The 17914-nt window shown below is 46.9% G+C and overlaps 1 protein-coding gene across 1 annotated transcript in view; it reads left to right on the top strand.

Moving 5' to 3' along the window:
• The window catches only part of asic1b (acid-sensing (proton-gated) ion channel 1b), a 220138-nt gene that overhangs the window by 150893 nt on the left and 51331 nt on the right, over positions 1-17914 (top strand). Inside the window, exon 5 of the mRNA XM_041180347.1 lies at positions 10432-10488. Within this exon, the coding sequence (XP_041036281.1) occupies positions 10432-10488 (57 nt within the window). The remainder of the gene's footprint in view (positions 1-10431; positions 10489-17914) is intronic.

Below are 17914 nucleotides of genomic sequence, written 5' to 3'. Positions count from 1 at the left end.
TTGGGGTAAAAAGAGCTAGCATCAGTAAAAGTGACCATGAAGCTGTTGGATCATTGTAAAAACTCATCTGGTTCACTAATGCCCTTTAGGGAGGCAATCTGCCATCCTTACCTGATCTGGCCTACATGTGGCTCCAGACCCACAAAAATGTGGTTGACTCTTAGCTGCCCCTGAAGTAGCCTAGCAAGCTGCTCAGTTGTATCAAACTGCTATTAAGAATAACAATCCATGTTACAAAAAAAGGATATAGAGGCACTGAAGAAAGTGGAAAAAAGATTTACAAGTATGATATCAGAACTATCAGAAAAGACTGGACAGGCTAGGGCTCTTTTCTCAAGAAAAGAGAGGCGGTGGGGGGTGGTATTGGGGACACCTTTAAAATTACAGATAGAGAAGATTCTTCCACTTGGTGGTGAGACCAGTCACAGTTCTCAGCAGAAGGCCACTCACAGGCCACTTGCATAGACCCACTATGAAAATTTGATGTTCATGTTTACCTTTAAATGATTATAATTTTTCCCCTTTTGTAAAATCAAACATTGCCTAGGTTTGAAATTCTGGTTGGTCCTGCTTTAACACATAAGCAATCATTGAACAAAAATACTGTTTGCTGCATATTCTTTCAAGTGAAAGATGGATCTTTTTATGGCTGGGACAGAGCTCACCTCATATAAAAAGGTGGGTTGGTACTGCGTAGCCTTATCAGGGCCAGAGTGATCTCTCAGACTAGATGGCATTGCATAAGGGGCTCGGAGAGGAATTTTCCAGATTTTCTTCTCCACCAAACTAGCCTAAGGGTGGAACTTTCTGTCCCTGTTGGCGTCAGACGTCATGGTGGACGTGAACAGACAATATCGGGAGGAGGCCAAAAGTCGTTTTCACACCATCATGAAACCAGTTTGCGATCGTCCGCTCCTCTCGTCAATGGTGGGCCTCCTTTCCCATCGCCGTATGTCAGGAACATCATTTTAATGCATAATTATAAGCCCTGCTCGCCGGAATCACCCCTGCCAGATCAAAACATGCCGGTGCAGAACACATCTTGTCAAGTGTGACGCCCAGAAGTTGAGACTTACCATTAGGGCCTTGCTCACGTTGCGGACTTCCGAGAAGCAGAAGATGCTGGAGCCCTTTAGCTACTGGACCCTGGAGGAATATGTGCATTGCACGCTGAGTGGATTCTCACGGACATGGCTCCACCATGAAGCAGCTCACGGAAGGTGGAAAATCACCGTTGATGTCAGGGGTCTGCTTCAGGAAATCAGTGTCTTGGCTATGGTCTGCTACAGATGATCATCGAGGGGGTGGAAAGGAAGGTCCAGCTGCGAGTGGGAGAGGAAGGTGTACCGGGGGGGTGGGAGAGGAAGGTTTAGGTTTGATCTGGAGGAGGAAGGAGTTTGGAGGATGGGAATGAGTCCGGGGGGGAGCAAGGAGCATGGGTGGAGGAAGGAGTAAGGGGACAGGAAGGAATAAGGGGGGAGAAAGGAATAATGGATTGGGGGGGTTGAAGGATGTCTGGGTGAACATGCAAGGGAGGGGTCTGTGGAGTCAATGACTGCCTCCTGGGGAGTGAAATGAGGGTGGGCATGGTAGGAGGGAATGGTGAGTGTGAGAGGGGGCAGAGGGAGCTAGAAGGGTGAGGGTGCGACGGTAGCGATAGAAGGGACGGCAAGGGAGGTTGGTGGGGGCTTGGAGGCAGGCATGGACCATGCGGGTGGGAAGGGGGAGGTCGGGGAGGTCCGTGTGGATGGGGGTGGGATTCTCAGGAAGGTAGGGAACGTGCACATTCACCTGGACATCCCGGAATGACAAGGGTTCGGGCTGATAGGTGACAGTGAGGAGGTAGAAGGTAATGCCGGGGAGCGGGGGGGGGTGGGGGGTGGGGGGTCAACAGTGATGAGGGAAAGGACATGGGCGACTGGGGGAGGGGAAGGTCGGGAGAGCTAAAGACATATTTCACTCCAACCATCTCGCAAAATCAAAAGTGGGCGGAGCCTCGTGTTGGACGGGAACAAGTGCTGCATGGGAGTGTGGTCAGTGGGCGGGCGGAGATGTAGGGCAGCTCAGGTGGACAACTGAAAGGGAACCCCAGCAGGCAGCATTGAAAATGCTCGGGACAGTGAGGTGAGTGTGATGAAGGAAGGATCCACGTGTGTGGAAGAGGCTTACACAAGACTCTGAAAGGCCCTGCCACACACACACTTCTCCCTCCAGACTCACTGGCGGGCGGTCTGCGTGCAGCTGAACTGCTAGTGGGCGAGGGGGTGGGGGGGCGGGCAGGCGGTAGTGGTGGGGGAGCATGCAGGGGGAGGACTTGCAGAGCCTGTCAATGAAGCTGAAAGACACCATTACACGTTATTCAGTGAAAGTGAATATATTTTCAGATTATAAAATGACAAAATGTGTTCACCTGAGTAACCACTTGTGTTCAGAAATTCTTAACTTTTCTAGACCTACCACTTCTTCTAGGTGCTGCCCTGACATCCGCCGCAGGGGTGGAGACAGCCTGTGTAATGGTTGGCCCTGTTGCCTCTAATGACTTTGGCGTGTGTCCTCTGGAGAGCCGAGGCCTTGAGGGCCCTGACTTGCTTTGACCGTCCTCCTGTGGGCCAGCTTCTCCCTCTGCGGTGACAGAGGATGAGGTTGAGGGGGTCACAGACAAAGGGGACTCAGAGGGAGAGGGCAGCCTCTGAGATTCCTGAGTGGATGACCCAGGGGTGTCCAGCTGCCATTCTTCCTCCCTTCGGGTGCGTGGGGGTCCCAGTCTGGCACCTTGAGGGGAAGGAGCATCCAAAGGGACTTCGAGGTGCCCTATTTCCTTCTTGTGTTGCCACTGCAGGAACTCACCCATGGCTACCATGATGGAGTGCAGGTCTGCACACATCTTCATGTTCTGCTGGACCAGGGTCTCCATTGGGTCCACCATCCTTCCCATGGAGACCTCCATACGCACACATGGGCAGCACTTCATCAGAGAGCAGGGGGACCCACTCCTCTGACTCGCGAGCCAGTCTGTTGTGGGCTTCCAATAGCTCTACGTGATGTTCCCCCGCTTTCTGATGACTCTCCACGTTGAGTTGGAAGGCCAAATCTAGAGGCTTGTCATCTGACTCAGGCCTCACAGATGCTTCTTCCCCAGCAGTTCTCTAAGTGCCAGGGAGCTCGGCTGAACCTGCCTCTTCCTGCTGCGGACATGTGTCCGTGCAGTGACCACCAGACTGTGAACCTGAGCCTGCTCTAGATCTAGGTCCCACTGAGATGTGTCTCTGCGCTGGTGGAGGGTGTGGGTAAGTGCTGTGACGGGTCTTCCAGGCTGCTTATTTCCAGCTCTTCAATGGAGGAGGTGTCCTCTTGGCTGGAGGTGAGGATGTGGATGGAGCTGAGGGACTGACTGGCTGAGGGTGTCGGTCGCTTGGCAGAGTTCCCTGTGAACCAAAGTAGAGATAATTAGTGCACAGCAGCAGAGTCTGAAGCAGGAGAGAGAGCACTCACAGTTACATTGAGAGAGGGATGATGTGGTGCAGGATCCTCACGTGGGTGTTCACCACCGATCTCACCATCACCACAGGCACTGTCCACATCCTCACCAGTCAGTGCGATGGCTCACTCCTCAAAGTGAGTGAGGGGCCTAATGTGGGCCACTCCACCCCCAGTCTGGGACCTCTCGCTGCACGAAAACAGATGGAGCGTGTGTGAGCAGGACACATGGCACTGAGTGGAATGTTTGTGTGGTGAGCGGAGCCATGGATGGGATGAGGACATGAGCTCCAGAGGGTATGAGCCTGATGAAGATGTTAGTATATGTGTGAGAGTTAGTGGTGTTGTCCCTTGAGGTGTGAGATCCCTGTGGATGTGTGATGGGCTTGTGAGTTGAGAGTGATGAGAAGAATGACTTACCCTGGCGGAACAGATGAGACCATTCATCCTCTTTTGGCCCTTGGTGGCTATCCTCTTTGTCAGGTTATTGGCACTGACCACTGCTGCCACCGCCTCCCATGCTGGATTGGTGACCTTGCTTGCTGGCCTTTGCCCAGAGCAGGGGTAGAGGACATGGTGGTGGGCCTCCACTGTGTCCAGTAGGCACTTCAGGGAGGTGTCGCTAAATCTGGGGGCAGCATGAGTCCTCCTTTTGGCAGCCATCAGTTCCCAGCAGCTTCCTATCCCTTGAAGAGTGCGGGCTCTTTGCAAGGGCGGCCTTTAAATATGGCGCCTGGTTTACTGAAGGCCTGAGGTGATGGTGAGCCAGGCGAATCAGAGGGTGCCCCGGTGTGTTTCCCAGGAATGCATAATTAATGAGGTGAGATTGGGACGATAGGGCGCAAAAACCCACCATTGAGGCCAGTGGGTAAAATGTCCTTTTTCCCGCCTGCTACCACACTTAGTGCGAATCTGGGACAATTCGACCCTAGGGTTTTTATCTGCTTTCTCACTTCTGCTGGGACATCACATGGTCTCTGGTGGGGTGGGGATTGTACATATTGTGATGCACAATGTCGGGTACAAGATGGAACGGGTTGGGAGGAGCTAGGGTCGTTTTCTATCCAGCATTGTTCGTAAGTTCATATATTGCAAAATTGCACACTCCCAGCCAATTACCTTCGACAAGATGTAGAATAGGTAGAGATCCCTCGTGGCAGAGCACTGGCAAATATCATGTTCCCTTCTGCACGTTTGCACCCATTTTCGGGGAATGTAGCATTTAAAACCCTGTAGCAGCACCTTAAAAAGGTGTGCTTTGGAGTGGAGGTTTGCAAACAAGGGACGTTGCAATAGGAAAATGCCAGCAGCAGTCAAAGCACTGACATTGCAATGGCAATCCTCTTGGAACAAGTGAGACAGAGAAGGCTGACACGGTTTGGTACGCCAGGCACTGTAACTACAGATAAGCAACACACGTGCTCAGGAGGAGATGCTGAGCCTGACACTCATAGACGACCTGACAGACAGTGTGCAAAAGGTTTGGCGGATTTCATCCAGATCAGCCAAGGTAGGACTTCCCACCATGTTTTGCTTTCAATTAGCTATTCAAAATGCACGTGTTTCTTCCTCCTCACACAATCTCACCATACTTTGAAGCATGACCATGTACGACCATAATGAAGCAGAGCAGAAGGTCACACCAGAAGCTTACACCTTGATGAGTTTTCCTGCAATCACATCCTTAAAGGGATTCACCCAGAACCAACCCTTCTGCCTCAATGCAGCTGAATGATGCAATACTTATGCAGTCGCATGCAATATGGGCTATTCAATGACCCTTATATATTACTATTGGCCCTCTTGGCTCTTTGAAGTTTTCACCTTTGCTTTCATAACTGGAGAGAATAACCCCAAACAGGAATAGCCCCCCACCCACTGTCTTTCAAAGTCTCAGTTGATCTTGAGGAGGCCACCCTCCAGATCACTGGGTGAGTCACTGGTGGTGAAGTTGGAGATTTCCCCCGCACTTCCAGCTTAACCAGTTGGTATTTTCCTTGTCAGACTCTTCCTTCTCACACACTGGCACCAAAGAACACACCGAAGTGCAATGCCATGTGACCCATTATGTTGTAAGCTATATTTCAACCGTTACCATGATCACAGCTTTTTATAACACGTGTTCCTCTTCTCTTTCTCCAGCTGTGCACGAGGAAGCAGTGCTGGTAGCGAGCGGCTCAGGCAACCTCAGAGCATCCAATGTCACTCACTCCTCTCCTCACAATCAGCAGTTCAGGTACATTCACTCCGGGGGACTTGGACTTTGAGGTCGAGGAGGGCACGCTGGCTGATACATGGAGCATTGCTATGCGGAGGTAAGTAGTTGTGGAGGAAGAGCAGGAACCTCGAGCTCAGGGTTGTGAGCCACAGAGATTTTGCTTTTCAAGGGAGAATGCTTTCTGAGTACAAAATGATGCTTCAGTCATCGGAGACTTTACCAACCTTTAGCAGCTCATGGCTTGTGGAGGAGTTCTCTTCTTGTATTTGAACGTGTTAGTATTAACGGATGGATTCTCACCACTGGTGACCAGCATGAAATGGGTGGTGTCTCCACGTACATATGATGTGGTGCCCACTGGCTCAGTCCTCAATTGCAGTTCTTGGCATCTCTTGTGAATGCTCAGACTGTTGCTGTGGAGACCTCGGACTCCAGAATGAGCAGACTTTCCTCCCGCTGGTTGGGAATCACACTGAAATAACCCTTGCTGGGCTTTACAGATCCCATCCTTGCCAACGGCTGTGTTGGCATGCTGATCACTGGCCATGATGAGGCAGTGCCCAATCACAGAGACATAGTTTGTGTTGGTACGGATGAAGATGTGGTCCCTCAGGATGATGGCAAATCGCCCTACTCAAGCCACCCTACTCAACACATGGCACACATGGTAGAGAGCGTGCAGGACTAGGCAATGACCACAGGTGCAGACATTCCCAAGAGTCTTCCATAGTGCACAGAACCAAGATGCTTCAGATTCCTAGACCACCTAAAAGGAACATGAGGTTAGTGTCCAGAGCACACACACCATATCAGGGTAAGTTCACTATTCTCAGTGGGAAGCCCTGCCCAAAATAAGCATAGATTGCAGCTAGGCTATATCATTGTCCTACTGATTCTCCCACCTGCTCTCCATTCAAGTGGGGCCAGTCACACATACACATCAGTTTTAAGGAATTAAATTTGATTCGCTAACGTTCAGCAATGTCCAGAGAGTGTTCTTGGTGTGATGTTTGATAATGTATCCTCTGGTGACTGGAATGAAATCCTGAGCAGTTTGTTTGCAGCCAAGGGCAATCATGTGACAGCATGATAAAAATGGATAAAAGTCTATTGATAAGATTGGTGGCTGAAAAACTTAGGAAAAGGTTTCATTAATGAGAGCCTGGCAAAGCACGCGTGCAACCTGTACATGCCTTCAACAGTTGGCTCCTACTCACCTGCTTCACCTGTGATTGGAGTTAGCCAACCTTCTCCTCTATATGGTCAACAATTACCCTCTGACCCCAGTAATACTGGAGATTTTGGCTGGGCTGTATGGTAGAACACTCCCTCATCAGTCAAGGAATCAAAAGCATTGCCTCAAGATCTCAATGACGTTTTTAAGTAACAATTCTGGTAGCTGCATGTACCTCACTGTAACTGTGCTCAGCACTTATCCCTGGCTATCATAGAGGTGTCATGTGGCAGAGCTGAAGAGGGCATCCTTTTGTTTAAGGAATCAATCATGCAGTCTTGGCTGTGGAACCAATGAGGGGGGGCACCATGAATTGGCCTTAAAATAAAGGTACCTTGATGGCTGCCAGAGAAGCAAGCATTGTCCTGTGTCATTCTGTGCTGGTGGTTGCAACTGGGTGTTTATGGTGGCATAGAGCTGATCTGTGCAGGAGCCCTTAGTTCCACAATGGTGCCATTTATGATGCCCTGCTCTTTGGGGAACCCTGCCATATCGAAAAAAAAGGTCCAGGCTCTCTCATACTCTAGCTGGAGGCCAGGTTCCAGCAGATGGCACAGCTCTGTCATAGCCTTACTTATGCATCACGGATTACAAAACACAAAAAAATTGTCGGTAAGTTCTCAACTGTGCCTATCGATCTGGTTTCCAGGGTAACGGTGAGTGTGGGTCATCAGCCTCTGATGGTACCTCACCTGCATGGCATCCTTCCTTTGCTTTGCTTCCTCCAAATAATGTTCCCATTGGCGTAGTCATGGTACTAATAGAAAATGCGCCAGCTAGAAATGTAAAATGAGGCCAAATTGGCCAAATAAAAAGACAGACCAATATCGCACTTCTGCTGCCTCCAAGAATTGAATTCAAAAATGGCAACTCTCCTTTAAATGGAGGGGCTGTTGAACACTTTGTTCATCCTTATTACGAATGCTGGGATTTGTGCACATGCTCATTAAACCAACTTAAGTATTGTTATATTTTCAGGAAGCTTTCCCATCTTTTGGGCACAAATTGGGCAGAGATTTGGCAAGGACAATGTCTGCTCAGAATTCTGGTCCTCATCCTCATTCTCATCGGTGAGAAACAATCGGAAAATTGGGCTTATGTTTCTGTCGGTAGAGTTGGGAGACACATTCTCCACCTGTCACAGTGCCCTTCTGTCTCTTAGCCTCACTCTTTCTGTCTCTTTGTGTACGTCTGCCCTCTCTGTTCCATTCTCTGTTATGTTTCTATAGTGTTTGCAGTGTCTTTTACTTTATCTCTGCCTTATACTTTGACACGGTGTTTGCCTCACACATTTTCTTCAATTTTTCTAACTCATTTTGTATACTCATTACACTTTGAGTCTGTTTATTACTTTGTGCTCTTAGGCTAGAAACAACTGATGGCAAGTATTAGCGAACACACTCTTGGGGCAGGATTTTTAGGTCATTGGATGGGCACGATCGACGGGCCAAGGAACGGACCGCTGACCACGATCGGCCCCCGACCGCGATTTCACACTGGCTGGCCAACTAATGGCCAGCCAGCGTGAAGTGCGCACTGAAAAGCTCAGCGCTGCTGGGGTGGGGGTGGGAGGAGGGTGGACGCTGACATAAGCAGGTGCGGGCGAGCGCTGATTGAAATCTCCCTGAAGGCAGAGAGCTGCCTCAGGGAGCCAAAGACTTTAAAACCAACAAAGTTTGTAAAATCAGGAAAAAAATATCCACACATCACAATCAGTCACCTGAACATATACATGATAAAACTGCTATCCATAGGTTTTAGTTTTTTTTAGTTAATAACTGAAATCTCATTCCGCCCTTGGATGAGGTTTCATGAACAATACGAAGTCCGCCTGGCTGATTCTCCTGTCTGCCAACTGTAAGGTTGGACAGACCACGCAAAATTGGAGACAATTACAACTTTACTGACCTTATTTGGCCTCTTAATTGTCGGTGAGCGCACTTCTGACTTCTGTGCGCATGCGCCGACTGAAATATCGCATGAACGTGGGATGACATCGGGACGCTCGCCTGATGTCATCCCACATGATTTCACACCAGGTCAGGTCGGGCGCGTGCCCACACGCCAACCTAAAAATTCTGCCCTTCATTTATTTCTATGACATTCCACTATCCACTATTTTAATTGAGGCACTAACCCGTCTGATATAAATAAGTTACATAGAACATATCGCACAGAAACAGGCCATTCAGCCCAACTGGTCCGTGCTGATAATTATACTTCTCCCAAGCCTCCGCCCACCCTGCTTTATCTTACCTAAGCAGCATAACCTTCTATTTCTTTCCCTCTCATTTGTTAATCCAGCTTCCCCTTAAATACATCGATACTATTCACCTCAACCACTCCCTGTGGTAGCAAGTTCCACATTCTCACCACTCTCTGGGGTAAAGAAGTTTTTCTTGATTTCCCTATTGGATTTATTAGTGACTATCTTTCATCAGCTTTGGACTGTCCAGCAAGTGGAAACATCCACATCTACCACATCAAATGCCTTCATAATTTTAACACCTCTATCAGGCCACACCTCAATCTTCTCTTTTCTAGAGAAAAGAGTTCTAACCTGTTCAGTCTTTTCTGATAGATGTACCCTCTCAGCTCTGTTATCAGCCTTGTAAATCACTTCTTGCATATTCTGTAATGCTTCTGTTATGCTTTCTATAATATAGAAACCAGAACTGCTCACAGTACTCCAAGTGTGTTTGATATAGATCGAATATAACTTCCCTACTTTTGAATTCTATTTGTCTAGAAGTTATATTCATCTTCAGCCATAATCTAACTGAATGGCGGAACAGGTTCAAGCGACTGAATAGCCTCCTCCTATTCTTATGTTAAAATAGGAGGCAGAGCAGCAGCACATTAAGTGTTTCCCAGCTAATGTTGGCCTCTTATTCTTTGTTTCTTGCATCTTTTACCTTTTGAATTTGTAGTGCAGCTTTTTCTCTTTGAGAATCCAGCTACAATTGTTAAAGATGGTCAGGTGTGTGCACCGAACAGGCGTGGAGGCTGGGAAAAGGTCACATGTTTGTTGTAAATGGTGTGCCCCCTGCACAGAAGCATGATGGGAAAATCAGGCAAAGAGCCCAGATGGAGCAGGATTGATGGGTTTAATGACTTTTACTTGTTCTTGATACAACTGTTCTTATGTGCTGGATTTGAGTGGAATGGGAGACTGCGAGTGCTTAGCTGTCTAATCTTGCAAGTTTAGAGCAATTTTCCTTTAAAGGTTTCTTCAAGGACATTTTCAGCATAAAATGTAGTTCCAATCATTAGAATTTAATTGACATTTATCTGAAAAGGAAGAATGTGCAGGGTTATGGGGAGAAGTTGGGGGAGTGGCACAGGATTAATTATTCATTCAGAGAGCTGCTGTCATTCAGACATGACGGGCTGAATGGCCTCCAGCTGTGCTGTATTCATTCTGTGATTCTGTGACTTAAATGGCCTCATTATGTTAATATGTATAAGTTTCCTGACTGCTAACTTTCTCCTCTATATTTAGGTGATGCTCCATATTGTACACCGGAACAGTACAAAGAGTGCGCAGACCCAGCCCTAGGTAAGGACCTCGTGTGTTTTATTAAGCTGCTTCTGAGCTCAGTGAAATGGTTGACATTGGGTTGTTTGTAGTGGACCTTTTCCTAACTGAACCAGCAACATTTCTGGTGAACAAAGCAAGCTTCCCTTAAAATAAGGTAGAATAGAAGGTGTCTTAAAATGTGTGCTGGTGGTCGAACTCAGTTGAGGAATTATTTTCTTACTAGCTATTTGTGGACTCTCAGTTACTAATCTTGTTCTGAGGACATCCAGGTTTGCCTTTGCTGAGAAGCTGGGAATGTCACTTCAGCTTGAGCTGCGCGTGTCACTCGAATTGGCATCAGCAACCTACCCAGCAGTAAGTAGAAATAAAAAGCAATGATGAAAAGGCTGCGCACTGGAAAAACAAACTAGAGAATGTGAGAAACACTTAGCAGATTCTGTCAAGGGCAAAAAACAGTTTCATGTTTCAATAAGGGATTATTGGGATTTGATAAAAAGTTCCAACCTGAGCATGAACCTATTTTTCTCTTTGAGCTGCCAATTGACCTGCTGCTTATTGCCTGTGTTTACTGTTTTTGTCTCAAAACCTGGTTAATCTGGTTGACATTTTCAGCCAATAAAATGTTGCTCTGTGACTTCATTCATTGTTTTAATGAGGTGCCTGATAGTGGGGCAGTGACAAGGGAACTAATCATTATTTTCAGGCCTGAGCGGGGAGAGCAATCTTCGTTAAATTCAGTCACAGCTTCATGTAACTTGACTCTCAATGGGAAGGAGGATACAAACTCTAGCCCTTGATGCAAGTTGATATTTTACTATGGAGTGTTTAGGGACCAATTAAAATGGTAAAGACTTTGGTCAAACTCAAATGCTTGACTAATTACAACTCTGAGCTCCATCACTGAATGACATAACATGGTCCGGCTACTCCAGCCAAATATGAATTTTCAAATCTCTACTGCCCTTAGGGTTGCCAACTCTGGTTGGATGCAATCCTGGAGGTTTAATCACATGACCCTGCCATCTTCAACTGCCCGCCCCCACACTCCCACCATTGGTCACGTGACACCTCCACCCTCACAGCTCTCTGCCTTCCCAAGCCCATTAGAAAGCAAATAAGCTCTTCATAACTCGATTGGATAATTCTTGACCATCAGTCAAATCTTTCTTACCCTGCCTCCAATATTTCTTATGATCAAGGAACAAAAGAGCACAAATAGAGTGCTTTTTTTTTAATGCCCTGATGTTTTTCTCCTGAGCGTTGCTTGTAATCCCGGAGATTAAGCTTTAATTCTTGGAGACAATGGAGGAAACCCAAGATGTCTCCTATTTAACATCAATGGTCTTCAAGTAGTCCAGGTCTAGGCTGAGATGTTTTTGCCTCATTCCAGTACTGTTGACAAGTCTTGTGCAAATAAAATGGACTGGTCATCACATGTCAGGGTGGCTGCAGAGACCCCTTTTCCCACTGGCCTTTGGGACAGCGTGACGCCTCCTGTGGTCAGCCGAACTGTGACATCGTGGCGGTTGACGCTGGGGCAAAAATCTCATGGTGCTGCTCCATGGGACTGACTCACTGCAAGATTCCCAGCCAGGCCTGTTCACCATGCCCATGTGCCATGATGCTTGCTGCTCCATCTCCCGATATCTTGGAAGCATGCTGTCCATTGGGTTTACCAAACCTGTGCAACACTCTGTCAGGTTCAACACAAATTTGCCAGCCATGACAGGACAAGAAATCCGAGTCCTGTTTGCCCCTCATTTGTTCATTTGGCTTCATGTTTTCTGTTAAGAAGTTTGTGAAACTTTCAGCTTTTAATTTATTTTGCAGGACAAAAAGGCTGCAGTAGCCACTCACTGCCCCTCTCCTGCCACCCACTCCATGTTGCCGTAATCGGTTCGCAGGTCACAAAAATTCTCAAGGCCAGAAAGGGCCTTCTTGGTTAGATACTATGTTCCGTGTTATCAGATGTTGTCTCGAATGCTGTACTGACTTGTTTCTCTTGTTCCTCGTTGTAAGGTCAGGCTGGACATGGAGTTTTTACAAGGTACCAGTGCCACCAAAGCACCTGTGCTGGAGTGTGGTGCCCAAGCAAAATGTGTCCCCCTTGGTTTATGCAGATGTCAGGGGAGGAGGCACCCCACACACTAAATAATACTTCGTGACCTTTACACATAACCACAGCCAGCAGGCAGGGGGAAATGAAGGAGAGCAGCTAGCATCAGGTGGTCTGTCGTTTTACTGAATAGATGCATGCCATGCTGGCCATGTACCCTGGCAGAGGTCTACAATGTGTCTCCATGGAGCTGTCAGGCTTGCAGAAGTAGCTGCTGGGTACAAGGTTCCTGAGGGTAAGGACTGACAGCCCAAACATTAGCGTTGAGGATATGATGAAGGTACGGTGGAGATATCCAACTCTGATCCCTAAGAGGCTCTGGTGCACGACACAGCAGAAGCCAGTGGGAGATGGCCAGCACAGGTAATTTTCGTGGTGGTTATCCATGTCTTTGGTGCATGATTTTAGTTATTGCGGTATCATGACCCCTTGCAAATTGAACTCTGTTCCATGCTTGCAGGTCTTGCCATCTCGCCTCCCGCTGGCAAATGAGCTTGGAAAAGCCACCCTTTGCAAAGTACAGTGGCACAGTTTACCCTGATGCCCTCCTGGGAAAAATGGGACCCCTGAGTTAAACACAACCACACGTGATAAACTGCGCAAAAGCCAGGACGCATGCTGCGGAGATAGGAAAGGCGCCAAAGGGGACCATGGTTGCACTGTTTGGATGGGCAGAGCGAGTTGGGCCAGCACATGGAGAGTGATGATCTGGCCACAATCAGCAGTTAGCCATGAGGTGACATCAGGTGACCATGAGGTGGCATCAGGTAACCAAGTGACCATATGGTGACCACAAGGTCATCATCAGTCCAGTAGAAGTCAAAGAAAGGAAATCAAAATAGAAGGAATAAGATTTGTGGTCATTCAATCCACACTACACATTAAGCTTACTGTCTCATGTAGGTAAGTGGCAGACAATGCACAAACAGCAAACAGTGCTTCTACTCAACAGGTACATTGCTACCCAGTAGAATATTGCACTGGCAGCCTACCCTGTTCCATATGCTGTGGTGGTTTGGAGTGTGCAGTTGCATGCTGAGTAGTCAACACAGCTCACATATAGAGCTCCACAGTGGATCCATGTTCACAGTAGAGCACACGCATTTCCTTTCCAAAGTGCGGCACCTTCATATTTAACTTCATGTAGAGTTGTGCACTCAGCAGGTAAACTATTAAACAACGATGGTGGCACTGACTGCTTGGTGAGACACTGTTAGCTCAAAGCGTTGCACCACACAGCAGACACTGATACCCATCCATGGCATGTCTCGGGCCATCATTAGTGCCCTCCTACTTCCTGTAAGGAATCATCCAATCCCAGGGTCACGACCTACTGGTCTTGTCACCTTTTTCATTTGTTGGAACCTTGTCACTGTCTGCCAGTAACCATGTGCCACACAAACAAGGGTGCACCATCCTTTGCAGGAAACAAGGTGCAGACTGCACTAGGTATGTCCCTCTCCATGATGCCAAGTAGACCAGTCATCACAATTCTTTTTGACACAAAGAGTCACTTCAGGTACTTGGCACATGTACTGCATTGCATTTTCTGACATCAAGAATGCTAATGGCCAGCAGTGTTTTAAACAAAGAGTTATATGTGACACTTAAAAAGAATTACATTGAAGTAAACACAGCAAACGATTGCAATACAGTAGCTGAAAGAGGAAATGCAACAGCAAGGTGCAATGATGGAGCAATAAGGTACAATAAAATAACAGGAAGGTGTAATGCTGTCACAACGTGCCATACAGTAGGAAGGTACAATGCAAAAGCAAAGAATTGCAATGCAAAAGCGACAAGGTAAATGCTGCAGCTGTTTTGGTGTGATGCAGCAGTGCATCACAAAAGCAACATTGCATGATAAAATAGCAATAAAGCGCAGTCAGTGGCAGTGAAACGTAAATGCAGCACAAGCAGGGTGAAATGCAGCAGCTTAAATCACAGTACAAAAGCAAGGCACAATGCTACCTGAACAGGGTGAAATGTAATGTCAACATGTGCAACTCAGCATCAGCAAGGCACAATGCATGGCCAAAATATAATACAGTAATAAAGAGTAATACAGCAAGACATGGTACAATACACTTGGACCAACACAGTAACAGAAAGCTACAGTGCAACAATAACAAGGCACGTTGCAGCAAAAAAATACAGTGCAGCAGCAAGGTATAATGCAACAGCAGCAAGGTAGAATACAATAGCAGCAATGTACAATGCAACAGCAGGAGCAAGGTATAAAACAGTAACAACAAAGAACAATGCAGTAGCAACAACACACAATGCAGTAAGAGCAAGGTGCAGCAAGGGAGCAATACAGCAATGCAAGGTCGATTATAATAACAGCAATAAGGTGCGATAAAGCAGTGCAAAGTACAGGGCAACAGTAATAGAGACATTGTCGCAGAAGGGTACAATACAGCAGCAAAATATTGTACAAAAGCAGCAAGCTGCAGGGCAGCAGTACTGAGCATAATGCAGCAGCAACAGGCTATGATGTACAGTAGCAGCAATATGGTACACTATAATTCAGTAAATGCAATAGGAAACTACAGTGCAAAAATGGCAACGTGCAAAACAGCGGCGGTGAGCTACAATATACTGAACAGCTGCAACAATGTGCAATGTAGCAGCAAAAGGCAGAGTGCAGCAACAAGGTGCAGTACAGCATCAAAGATCTACCATGCAACAGCAGCAAAGTGCAATGCACCAGTAGTAAGTTTCAACACAGTAATCAAGTACAATGCAGTAGAAAATGCAATCGCAACAAGGTGCAATGCAGTTGGAACAAGATGCAATACAGTAACAAGGTACAATGTAGAAGTACCAAAGTATGCAGCAACAGTATGCAATATCATCACAAAGTATAATGCACATTTGCTAGATACCTGGCTGCAGAACTACAGTGCACTGCAGCAGCAATATAGAGTGCAATCATTTACTGTAAAACAGCAGTAAATATAATAGGGCCACTGCAAGCTGCAATACAGCAGCAACAATTACAATGCAGCAACACAGTTCAATACTATAGCAGCAAGGTACAATGCAGCAGCAAGGTACAATGCAACAGAAGAAAGGTAGAGCGCAGCTGTGACAATGTACAATTTAACAGCAAGGTGCAACACAGTATGATGGAATACAACATGACTGCAGCAGCAAGGTGCAATCCAACAGCAAAGTTCAGCAGCCATTGTGAACTGCAATACCAGCAGCTGCAATGTACAAGATAGCAGTGCAGTCCACAATAGAGCGGCAGCAAGTTGCAATGTGCAATATAACAGCAGCAAGAAGATATACAGCACCAGGCAGGCAAAGCACAGCTGCAACAAGCTACAATACCTGGGACAGACTTTTAAAACTCACAAGTGATAAATATAAATTGCACACTAGCAATAAACTACAAGTTTTAAAAGTTTAATAGAATGTTCACTTAAATTCCCATTGTATCTGCAAGTACACAAGCAAGATGCTGAAAGGTAGCCCATTAATGTAACTTCTGACTTGTTTTGGTTCCAACCATTTACTTGTGACCTGGATTGAGTTCTCTCATTCTCTTTTCCTTTCTCTTTCATTCACCCTCTCAACACATCTGTAAGGGCTTCCTCAGAGTCTGGAAAGGCCTGGAGCTCAAAGGGTAAAGAATCGTCTGCATGGAGCTTGATAGAAGGTTTTAATGAACCACTTTCCAGTGCACTACACTGACCAGATTAATGGAAAAAGTGGGCAGCATTTATTCAAAGTTCTAAAAAGATCCCCTAGACAGGAGGGCAAGGTAGGGGCAGAATGGTGATATCTTTGGAGATCGATGCTGGGAGCTGTTGACTTGCATTGGCCTTCTGAAACTGGGAGATATGTGAGGCACGCGTAGTTCGGTGTTCCAAATCCTCTGCTTTTAAGGTGCTTCTTTGGGTTCTCACAGTGCATGTATCGAACGTCTTGGCGACCTCTCAGGAGGAATGTACTGGGCAGGTTGTAACTTCAAAGGAGATCCTCACGGAAAGCCTAGGCTCAGGGGAAGCTGGCATGCGTTGTAGTCTTTGATCTTCATAAGGCTTTCGACCTCCTGGGGTCATCAGGAAGAAGATGAGAGTGGGAGCAAATGGCTTGGATTTGATCTCCAGCTCCAAGATTGGTGTAAGGGTAGGTGAGAAACTCATTGAAATGATGTCCATTGTAGGAGTAGCGAGACAGCGATATCCACTATCATCCATCCTTTGTAACGTGTTCATCAATTATGGATTGGGTGACATTGTAAGGGACAGTTTTGCATTATCCTGGGTATTTCTGAAGGAATGGTAGTATTTCTTTTGACAGATAGTGTGTCATTGGTAGACTTGCCAGCGAATCTAGTGGACTATGCTCACCATATCGCCTTCAGGTGCAGGGTTATGTCTGTGCATGACTCAAGTTCGGTTCTCCAAAATGCTGATTGGTAACACAAGGGTGTCTGTCCCTATTGTTGTCCATATTTGTATCAGTCCCTGAATTCTGGTGAATGCCAACTTCAACCGAGATACAAGCCTGTGGGATCATGCTGAAAAGGAATGAGGAAAGAACTCTGGTCTTTGATACTATGCTGAAGAGTGATGATATATGTAGCTTAGGCTTCTGGCATGTAAAGCACAGCTCAGATCTCTGAGGCATGCGATAGGGGGAATTTTGGGAAAAATGGGAAAATAGCTGTTAGGAGGCAGGACTTTGGTGCACACTGGCCTAGCACCCAGCATCCTGAATTTGGAGGTGGGGTGGGGGTGGGTCATGTCTCTTTTACAAATTTCCTCCTGCAAAGAGATGAATTGAGCAGTTGGTGATGAGGCAGCTTGGTTTGGAACACTGCGGTGGCGGGCACATTACAAGCCATCCAATGTAGTGCCTTCCAAGTGGGCCTTCCATTACTTGGAAGGCAGATGTCCATTAGATCATGAGGAACCTCTGAGATTTGAGATGACACCTGCTGGAAGGCTGAGAACAAGATTGTGTGCTCATGTATCCAGGATTGGATGCTGATGTGGAGAGGCAAATAGTTGTTGTTAAATCTGTGCACAAGGAGCCAGGCAGGGTCTGGTGTGTAGCCAGGTAGTGGCCAGAAGGGTAATGCAGAGGGCTTAAACTTTTGAAATTGGCTGTTGCCTATTGAGCAACTCGTGTTGGGATGGGGTAGTGGGTATTTTTTTAATTCATTCATGGGATGTGGGCATCTCTGGATAGGCCAGCATTTATTGCCCATCCCTAATTACCCTTGTTCGGTGGCAGGGGGGACAGGTCTGGAGTCACATGTAGGCCAGGTAAAGGGCAACCAGATGGGTTTTTATGACAATTGGCAATGGT

This window comes from Carcharodon carcharias, chromosome X (genome assembly GCF_017639515.1).
Source record: "Carcharodon carcharias isolate sCarCar2 chromosome X, sCarCar2.pri, whole genome shotgun sequence".
NCBI classification, from domain to species: Eukaryota; Metazoa; Chordata; class Chondrichthyes; order Lamniformes; family Lamnidae; genus Carcharodon; species Carcharodon carcharias.
This window is presented reverse-complemented; position numbering and strand designations above follow the sequence as displayed.